Source organism: Sinocyclocheilus anshuiensis, unplaced genomic scaffold (genome assembly GCF_001515605.1).
Source record: "Sinocyclocheilus anshuiensis isolate Anshui unplaced genomic scaffold, SAMN03320099.WGS_v1.1 scaffold1522, whole genome shotgun sequence".
NCBI lineage: Eukaryota > Metazoa > Chordata > Actinopteri > Cypriniformes > Cyprinidae > Sinocyclocheilus > Sinocyclocheilus anshuiensis.
The window spans coordinates 298,372-309,597 of record NW_015546143.1 but is presented as its reverse complement, the minus strand read 5'-3'; the positions used below and the strand labels follow the sequence as shown (position 1 = coordinate 309,597).

General features: G+C 35.8%; 1 protein-coding gene across 1 annotated transcript in view; it reads left to right on the top strand.

Annotated features, from left to right (window-relative positions):
- Positions 1–11,226, top strand: part of LOC107701211 (regulatory-associated protein of mTOR) — a 312,842-nt gene that overhangs the window by 255,515 nt on the left and 46,101 nt on the right. Inside the window, exons 20-22 of the mRNA XM_016503169.1 lie at positions 3,584–3,704; positions 4,021–4,161; positions 4,312–4,467. Of these exons, the coding sequence (XP_016358655.1) occupies positions 3,584–3,704; positions 4,021–4,161; positions 4,312–4,467 (418 nt within the window). The remainder of the gene's footprint in view (positions 1–3,583; positions 3,705–4,020; positions 4,162–4,311; positions 4,468–11,226) is intronic.

Here is an 11,226-nt window from a genome sequence, read left to right as displayed (position 1 = left end):
GGGGGGTTCCTCAGGGATCAATTCTTGGTCCGACTTTATTTTCATTATATATGTTACCCTTGGGGTAAATTTTTAAGAAATACAATATTAATTACCACTTGTATGCTGATGATTTACAACTGTATTTTCCTTTGGAGTGTGATGGCTGTACATCTTTTGATAATTTTTATAAGTGTTTGACTGAGGTAAAGGGATGGCTAGCAAATAATTTTTTACAACTAAATGAGGATAAGACCGAGTTTATTATGTTTGGGAACAAACAGTTTCGAAATAACCTGATTGAAAGTTATGGACCTTTGTCCAAAAATAGTTATGTGAGGAATCTTGGGGTAATTTTTGATTCTGAAATCTGCTTTGATCGGCAAGTTAACAGCATTGTGAAAACATCTTTCTTTCAATTAAGAAAATTGTCTAAACTGAAATCTATCCTTTCAAATAAGGACTTGGAGACTGTTTTGCATGCCTTTATTTCCACACGGCTGGATTATTGTAATGCTCTTTATTTAGGCATAAGTGAATCCCTGGTTTCTCGTCTTCAGTATGTCCAAAATTGCTGTTTGCAACCTTAACAAACTCCAGAAAACGGGATCATACAATGCCTGTATTGATATCTCTTCACTGGTTACCTGTTAATTTCTTACCAGTCTCAACGCCATCTGCGCTCCTGTCAGAATATGCTCCTAACCGTCCCACGGTCTCGGTTGAGGCGTAGTGGAGACCGCGCTTTTTCTGTTGCGGCTCCTACTCTCTGGAATGTGTTACCATTTTCTATCAAATCCTCGGCTAGCATGGACATTTTTAAAAAGGACTTGAAGACCTACTTATTTTATCAAGCTTTCGGCGTTTAATTAGGTCGGAGAATTGTGAGGGATTGGCTGCATGTTTTTCTTGATGTTATGTGTTGTTGTTATTTTATGTTTGCATGTATTTTAGTATTATTTTTACTTATGGACAGCACTTTGGTCCATTTTAATGGTTTTGAAAGTGCTTTATAAATAAAAGTTGAGTTGAGTTGAGTCCATGGATTGTATTGGTTGGTCCAGCACATCCCACAGATACTAAATCAGATTAGCATATTTAGGAGATCAGGACAACACCTAGGGGGCATGTCAAATTTGATGTCCACATGAATGGCCGGAAACAGGAGTTTCCCAACAGAACATTGCCAAGAGCATCACAGTCCTTTGAACAGTTTGTAATCTTCCTCCAGTGTATCCTGGTGCTATTACATCCCCAAGTAAACACGATGTAAAAGAAAACAGGTCTCATCTGTCCAGACAACCTTTTTCCACTGCTCCAAGGTCCAGTTCTGTTGCTCTTGTGCCCATTCTAGGGTCTTTCGGCTGTGTGTTATCATGGACACTCTGATCAGTCTGCATCTACACAGGCTCATCATTAAACTTCTTCTGCCATCGATGAGCCTTGGACATCCTACACACTGTCACCAATTTGTGGTTTGTCCCTCCTTGGACCACTTTTGGTAGGTTCTTACAAATGCTGACCAGAGATGCAGAGATGCCACAACAATTTGGCCCTAGTCAAAGTCACTCAGAACTTTATTCCTTCCCATTTCTCCTGCACCAACACATTGACTACACAAACTGATTGTTCGTTTACCATATAAATTACTCAGACCTTCACATGTGACCTTGTTAGGAGATGATTAACAATATTAACTTCACCTGTGAGTGGTCATAATGTTTTGGCTCATCAATGTATGTTAGGGGCACTCACATAATCACAGTGGCAAACACACATACAAAACAATGTGTTCAATTTCAAGGACCGTTACCTTTTCCGTTGAAGAAACAGAAGTAAACGCTCACTGGTGTGATACTGTGATTGGCTAACTTCTTTGCACCTTATCCACGTCCTCTTTACAGCATGTTGTGTTTTGATACTCGAGATGGCAATCACTGTGTTAGAGCCATAATGTAGATGTTTGAGCCCAAGTCAGATCCTGAGGCAGAATAAATTGAAACAACGCAACCATTTTAAATGCAAAGCAACGTAAATGTAACCAAATATCTATATAAAAATTACTGTTAACAAATTTCTTAAAAGACAACTCCAGTATAACTCTAGCTACCCATTGTGTTAATGGTTAATAATAGCAATGGTAACATAAACTATAATAAAATATATTCAACTCGCATAATAAAAATGCAAATATTATAAACTAAAGCAAATATTTCTGATCCAGCCGAGTATGTGCTGATTTTATTAGCAACACTCAAACAATTCAGTTTCACTTTCATTGTTTGAATTTCATCCGAAAAATGTCTTGCATCCCACAGCATAACAAAATGAGACGGACTACCTGGACCCGGTTCACAGTTGTGCTGCACACCGTGATGATACACTTGGTGTCTTAATAGCGTTAAACAATTTGCCGTTTAGCTGTGTTGCCTCAGAAAACAAAATGCCATACTTTCAGATACTGCCGTATCTTAGAATACAAGATGTTGTGAAAAACAAAAACATGTTATAATTCACAAAATAGTCTGGTGTGAAATGTGAAGAACAGATAAAAACTTCATCTTTCAGTTGCTCAGGCATGTTATTAAATATAAACTCCAGCCATGATTGATGGACAGACATGAGTTGTACAGAACACACCTCCTTGATTACATACGACAATGGCATATTAAAGGACTTTAAAATCTGGGCATTTCAGAGGGGTAGAAAATAATAATTCATGTTTTAAACTAGGTGTTGTAGCCATTTAAGAAAGTATTTTTATTTTATATTGTTTATGTTTAAATATTATTTGTTTGTGTTTTGTTTAGTTCAATTTGCTAATTAAGAAAATTGTAAACATCATAAGGGCGTGGTAAATTGGACGGCAGTACGCCGGAAGAAAGGAAGTGGGTCAGACATAATTTTTTGACCACTTCATACGTTTTTGTTTGTAGAATCCCTTTTTTTGAACGAGTTTCGTTTGGTATAATTTGTATCTTAATTTTAATATGTTTTTGTTGGTCAATTATTTACCTGAATAAATGAGAAGAAAGAATAAGCGTTTCATGGAATGAAGTGCGTTCAAAACAAAGCCCGCTACCATGCTTCCGCGGCCAAAACAAAGGCCGAAACACTAGGGAGTTAGTTTTAAGAATAAGTAGAGTAACCTCTTTTGTGTGTAAATATCAAGAACATTTTGATTCTCCATTTCATGGCCTCTTTAAAGCTAAGATTTTTCCTTCTGGCCCGCAGTAATCAGCTTTGGAACAGTTTTGGTCCATTTGAGGAGTGTACATTTCCTGTATACAGCAATTACCATAGCAGTGATGTGGTCTTATAAATCCAACCTGGGGTAGCTGCATCAACCCTGTTTTCATTGCTGATGTTTGTGTAAAGGTCCAACATGTTCTCTGCTCTGCTAATGAAGTTAACATGCTCATAAAATTTAGGGTGGGGCAATTGCTTGATTGAAGTCCCTAGACAAAATAAAAATGTCATGAGCTTATGTAGTTTGCAGCTAATACAGATTTCAAAACAGTAGTCTACCATTTCAACTTATTTGAATATGTTTCTGTTATAACACATTCAGTGACTTTTATTTACCTGTTTTTGTCATGTTTAGGAGCTGGTTGTTGCTCTTAGTCACCTAGTGGTGCAGTATGAGAGTAATTTCTGTACTGTGGCGCTGCAGTTCATGGAGGAAGAGAAAAACTATGCTGTACCCTCACCTGCAAATTCCACAGGTAGGTATTTATAACTGTTTTAGATACACAATACATTTCTTAGTGATTTATAGTTTAAACAACAGTTATGAATGAAGTGAAATGTTTTGAACGGGATACTAACATGCTGCTTAAAGTAATGTATACTGCACAATGTACTGTCTGTCTGTCTCTCTATCTATCGATCCATCTATCCATCCTTCCATGCATCCATCCATCCATCCATCTAGCCATCCATATATGCCACATATCAAGCCGCTGTTTATCTGATGTTTCAGCTGCTGCTTACCTTGATTTGTTTGTGTGTGTGTGTGTGTGTGTGTGTGTGTGTGTGTAGAGACAGGAAATGTTACTCCAGGTAGGGACAGTCCCGCCGTCCCTCGTTTACGTTCAGTGAACTCCTATACAAATCTAAGAGCTGCCACAACTGCTCGAACCCTCAATAAGAGTCTTCAGAATCTCAATCTCAACGAGGAGGGTGAGTCAAACTTGACTGCGGGACATATTGCGCTTTAATAGGTCCCTTTCATAAGCAAAAAATAAAATTCCTTATATTGTGATATAAGATTTTGGTCATATTACCGACCTCTATTCCTAACAATGCTTATGTTTATGATATGTGATCTAGGTGGTCCGGCAGCATTCTCTCCAGGGAACCTGAGCACCAGCAGCAGTGCCAGCAGTACTCTGGGCAGTCCCGATAATGATGAATACCTCCTCTCCTTTGAAACCATCGACAAGATGAGGAGAGTCAGCTCATACTCTTCCTTGAATTCTCTCATTGGTAAGATGAGCATCAAGCATAGACAAGACCATCAGCTTCCTTTGAAAATGTCTCTCTGAATAGACCAAATGCCTTTTTAAGGACATTAGCCTCAAGACACAGATGAAAAGTATTTGTAGTTCAGTTTTTAATTTAAAATAATTTTTACTTTAGATCAGTACTTTTGACCTCTTGAGAATCTTTGGAGTTCTGATTTTTGGTTGGTAAAGTACTCTGAAGAGAAGAAACTTTTAAAAACAAGTGTATAATGAGGCAAATTAATTGTAGTTAGTGATATCCATTTAGGTGAACATAATAAGACATACCTATGCTTCAAATGTTTACTATTAATGTCACCCACACACATTGCCAAATGTAAAAATTTCAGATGCAGATCTGTTATTTACATTTGATATTCAACCAGAATGAACTATTTACAGCCGCAGGTACTGCCGCCTCACATCAGCAAAATGCATTTGCAGGTTTTGACCTCTTTTTGGTGCTTTAATCACCATTTAATCAATTTTCACGAGTAGCAGTCAACTTTGGTTGGGCTAGATTTGACAAGTCAGCAAATAATCGAAGAGCTACATGAGTTAAAATAATTCGTATTCACTGAAGCAAACTTAGTACTTATTTAAGCAGCATAGTAAATGTCAAGACTGTGAGCCTGTGCTTACATTTTACTCTATGCTACACAGTACTACACTATGTTTTAGATTTTTATACTTTTAACTGGTGTGCAGTATTATTTATATCATTGAATCATGTTATTTTACCATAAAATAAAGAAAAGATGGTTTACTTTGCATAGGAGCATTAAAAGTGGTAGCCTGTTCAATACACAGATTTATACCTGTATTAAATATCTATATCGCCACATTACTTAATGTTCATCACAAATACAATTTTTTGAAATTTACATTCAATAATTCCACTAATAAAATGGCATGCATTTCAACATGTCACGCACATCCTTAATTTGTTGTCTGTCCTTAAGCTCAGGGGCAAATTTTTGTATTTTCGCCTAGATTTGACATACCCAAATTTAAATATTTACCCTACACACATACAATGGAGGAAATGAGAAAAAAATTGTCATTGTACAGAAAACCCCTTGAAATACAAAATCAGATTGTAATACTTCATAAATAACATTATATATGTTTAAAATATTACAATTAACACAAAAAAAATAGGCACTTGTTGATTTATTTCCATAATTTTGTTTTTGAAAGTCTGTTATTCAGGTTCTATTTGTTCCAGCTATCGGCAACTTATAGGGCCCTATCATACAGTTGGCGCAATGTAGCGCCAGGCGCAATGCAAGTGTTTTTGCACTACCCGACGTAGTTATCATTTTCATGTCCTGCTCCACGTTGTTTAAATAGCAAATGCATTTGCGCCCATGGGCGTGCTGGTCCGAAAACGAGGTGTGTTCAGGCGCATTGTTGGCGCATTGCTATTTTGAGGCAACTGAAATAGACTGCACTTTTGACCAACTGAAACCTGGTCTAAGGTCAATGCCGCAATATTTATTTTTTTTGTTAATTAAAGAGCGTGTTATTAATATGCGCCTATTATTGTGCACCGTAGATGGTCTTCTCGTGCGCGAGGTTAAAAGGTTAACCTTTCCTCTCTGGAGAAGCGTTCAGTCTTTGCTCTTGCAAATTCCGCCATGTAAATAGAGAATCCGCCATGGTGCAAGCGCAAATGGCCTTTAAAGAGAATGGGAGATGAGACTCTGATTGGTGTATTGCACGTTACGCCCAAAACACACCCATGACTCATTAAGAGAATAGGTACAACCCTTTTGGACCATGCGCCCGGCTCGCCGACCGTTTTTCCCATCGTTAAACTAGCAAAAGTGGATTCGGACATATAGCCCATGTTGTTTCTTTCCACTAGGTGCCAAAATGTACCAGAAAATAATTTTTCCACTATTTGATTCTAATACTTATTGAATTATATTTGAATGGAGTAAAATTGTCCTTTTTTTCTGTGTACAAGTGTCCTTTTGAGTTTCCAGAACCCCCCAGAATCCTATTTACTATGTGTTATAGCACTTTTCTTGATTATCGATTGCATTATTTTTCATTTTTGTCTTTGTCTAAGTAGTAATATACAAAATGGCATAAAATAATTAGTTTTAATTAGTAGAATACATTTTTTTTGTGTTTTACACAATCAGTTTTATTCTTTCAGGAGAAACAAGACTCTATAAATTATACAATCTATGTGGTCTATTACAATCTAAAACAGAATCCACATTCTCCAGACCCCAGACTTGCCATGTCCTAAACGTAGTTTTGAAATTTTTGTCATAAAATAGTTTAGCAGATTGTTGTGTGCTTTCATATTTCTTTAACAGATCAGTTTGCTGTGCTTTCATATTTCTAAATAATAATAATTCTATTTTAAAAAATGAGTATAAGCACTGTAAATGCATATGCATGTGCTTAACAAATGCAGGGTCCTCTGCTCTCCGCTGAGCCACTGGCCTATGCATCATCACTTTTGCTCTTAGTTTTGCGTTCAAAGATCTCTTATTCTGTGCCATCAATGCTTTTCTCTTTCCACATGCCATTATCGAAATCAAAACAGTCCATAAACTATAATTCCATATATGTCCATCAAAAGAAGCTTGTGCGCTTAACCTGGAACTGCTCTTACCGTCCAGCCTTCTGACCCACGGAGGTGTCAAATTTCTTGGCTCTGAATTGCCTTCACACTTGATTGATATCTCTCTGGAGCGTGAGAACTTGGCCTGATCTGTATAACATCGACAGCTGCTGAGTAAACAGGCATGCTCTGACTAATGGGTTGGAGAGTGTGTTTCTCCAAAGAGCGCATTTTTCTCTAGTGCACATCCATGACAAAACAATGGATTTCTGACGAATACAAGCACAAAGAAACGTAAAAAAATTGTCTCATTTGAAAGAAAAGATACAAATCTATAAGATGATTATAGAGTTTGTTGTTTGTGGCTGACTGAAGCAGTCATTCGAGTAGGAATGTGATGCTTGTCTTTGTTTCCTCAGAGTGATCATATTTCACAACATGATTTTTTTTAAGATTATTCGATCTATGATTTTCACACAATGAAACCAAACCAAAGTGCAATCATACATTATTAACACCTTTACTGTCGCTATTAGTCCTGCATAGATTCAGTCTTCGAAATATTCTGTAGCTTATTATGAATTTGAACCATCCAGTTTTAGACACTCCAAGTCTAAAACACACCTTATTTCTGCATTTATGAATCAAGGATTGTTTTCCGTGTCATGAAATGCATCGTGAAAAATTACATATTTTGGCTTCAAATTACATATTGTACTGATTTTACATCAAATAACACAGTGAATACAAACACTGACCTCTATATGAAAACCTGAAATAATTAATAAGTTTAACTGCCCCTGACTTTATGCCTACTGTATGTTGAAAATGTGTAGACCAATTCACAGAGCCCTGCACATGACATGCAGAAAAAATATATAACTCAAAAGTATTAAACATTAATTTTAGTTTAAACATGGGGACGTTATAGGCTAGGCCTATATCATTCATAATTTTCCCATGTAATCCACATTTTCTATCGTATTTATTTTGTGGCATAATGCACACCTCTTTAAATGTATAATAATCTATAATATAGTAAAATATAGTATAATAATAACTTTTTGGAAACCATTTGAAAAAATAGGCACGTGGAAGGCTTATAACGCAAAGTAAACGCATCTCCAATCATCGTTCTTCATAATTTAATTCATTCATGTAACACTAAATACATTTGTGCCAGTCAGACAGGCCTGATCTATAAACCTTGTCATACACATTTCGGGGTTTATAAACAATAATTGTCGTAATTATGCATGCAACAGCGCTCACACTGGAGCATACACACTGAAGTAAACAGAATCCTTTATATTTACACATTTGATTAAATATACCACTCACGTGAATGTAGTTAAGCACACAAATTACATGGCATAATTGTCCAGAAATTAACAATTTTACACATTTAAGGTAGCTATAAATAGAAATATAGATGCGCTGCTTTTAGAATAGACATTATGTATGTATTAATGACAGCGAGGATGGCTTGGCTGTGAAATGTTGCCTTAAATTGCAGAAATCAGAGTCTGAGCGGAAATATTTTTATCAGGAAATATTTTTATCTGAATAATTAGCAATGATGCACACTTGATTCAGAAGATTGCTTCACAACATCAAAAAAACTGCAGGGCTTGTTCAGTGGTTCAAACACAGGATACTGCACTGCTGGCAATCATGTGCTGTTGGTGTTGTGCGGCTACTGTACTGTACATTGCACAATCCAGTACCGAATGCAATTACTGTGAAATGTGCACAAATGAGTGGGTACTGATGCTGAAGTCTGATGATGTTCCGGACAAATTAATTTATGCGTAATAAATTAATTTTTATTAAATAATTTATTTAATTACCCCTAGGGTTGCAAAATTCCGGGAATTTTCCAGACTGTAAACTTTCCATGGCAATTAATGGGAATTAATGGGAATAAACTGGAAATTTGCAAAATTGCAGGAACTGGGGACTTAAATGTGGTTGAGAAAAAATCTTGCTGCATAATCTTGGTTAAAACAACCTGATTTAATGCAATTTCAGTTTATTTTCTACCCTACACATTGCTCAATCGCATGCACACAGCACACTGCTTACTGCAGGGCTATTGAGGCCACACACCCTACATACACTGTGCTTTCCTCCATAACATGAACATGATAATTTCTTAAATCCTGCACACAAAATATCAAAATGTGCATCTTGGTAAGTATTCATGTAAATTACATTAAAAAAAAAAGTTTTAAAACTTCCTTGTGCTGTGTGTAATATACTGTGCAACTAAATTAGGCTATACCATTGTAAAAACAAATACACTGACTGAACAAACCATAGACTGGAACAAATATTTAGGTGAGATAATAATAAAACAGAAGTCTAAAAATGACCCTCCCCCACACACAATCCCCTCTAGTCACCTAAGAGAGGGATTCCCCTCCATTTTCTCTGAAGACGCACTTGCTGCATTTGAGCCCAAAGACTACATCTGAGTTTTGATATTCTCTATCATTTAAGCGGGTAGAACAAAAGTCATCATGGCAGTTATTTGAGATTTGACTTACTAGTCATGGAACGTAGCGTCCTGGAGATGTTGTCCGACAGGAGTTCCACTCCGACTCCGACTGGGGTGCAGGCCATCAGCGTGAAAAAGCCTAGGGCGCTCCCAGAAAATATTTATGAGGTATAAACTAGCTCAAGCTGTGATGCTCTTTCTGCTAGCCAGTTTTCTGTTATCATACAGAAATACAGTACTGGTCAAAAGGTTGGAAACATTACTATTTTAATGTTTTAAACATTGCATATCTATTGCTCATCAAGCCTTCATTTATTTGATCAAAAATACAGAACAAAACAGTAATATTGCGCAGTATTACTTGTATTACAATTTAAAATAATGGTTTTCGGGTTTTTATTTACTTTAAAATATAATGTTTTTCTGTGATGCAAAGCTGAATTTTGAACATCATTACTCCAATCTTCAGCGTCACATGATTCTTCAGAAATCATTATAATATGCTTATTTATAATCAATTTTGGAAACAGCTGTGCTGTTTATTTTTATTTATTTTTTTATTACCTGTGATTCTTTTTTCAGGATTCTTTAATGAATAAAGATTTTTTTAAAATGAACAGCGTTTATTTAAAATAGAAATCTTTTTTAACAATACACTACCATTCAAAAGTTTGGGGTCAGTATCTTTTCTCTTTTTTTTTAAATAAATTAATACTTTTATTCAACAAGGATGTGTTAAATTAATAAAAAGTAATAGTAAAGACTTATATTGTTAGAAAAGATTTATATTTTGAATAAACACTGTTCACAAGTTTTCATTCATCAATAAATTCTAAAAAAGCATCACCGATTTCCCCCAAAAATGTCATTTTTAAAATTTGTATTAGTTTGCATGCATGTGAGCCTATGGTCAAACAAAATGTTTGTATTTATGTTTGTATATGATAGTTTTATAAATTTCCCCAAATTTTCAATTAATTCCTGTAAAATCCCGTAAATTCCCATAAATTCCTGGTAGGTTTCAAACTTGGAATATTTCCAAAATTCCCCAGACGAAGTTCCCATGGAAAGTTTCCGGAAATGTTCCACCCCTTTGCAACCCTAATTACCCCACACACACACAACCTAGTCCCCGACACTTTTTAAGACAAACTTACGCCAGTGCGTTGATGCTGATTTTTACTCCCATTTGGTGTTCCTTTTAGGCCCTGGACACACCACTTTTGATAATACTCTTCTTCTATATTTTATTAACCTCACTATAATTTTGACCTGATGGCTGATTTTATGGGGTCAACATGAACTGCATATACTGTAGGCCCATATTTGGTATGCAGCCATAATTTCTGACACACTTTTCATGTCACATTAACCCATATTTAAAACAAACTGCCAGAAGGCTGTTTTGATGCCTGCTTTATAGTATAATTTGTTTACATCCATATTTATTGAGAACTTTTACGCAAAAAAAGAAAACTGTCATTTGCTCATCTTCATGTCATTCCAAACCTGTATGATTTTCTTCTTCCATGGAACATAAAATAGGTTTTGCAGAATGCCTAGGCTGCTCTTTTCCATAAACAAAAGTAGACAGTGATCAGAGCAGTCCATACGACTATATTACATATATATATATATATATATATATATATGCAAAA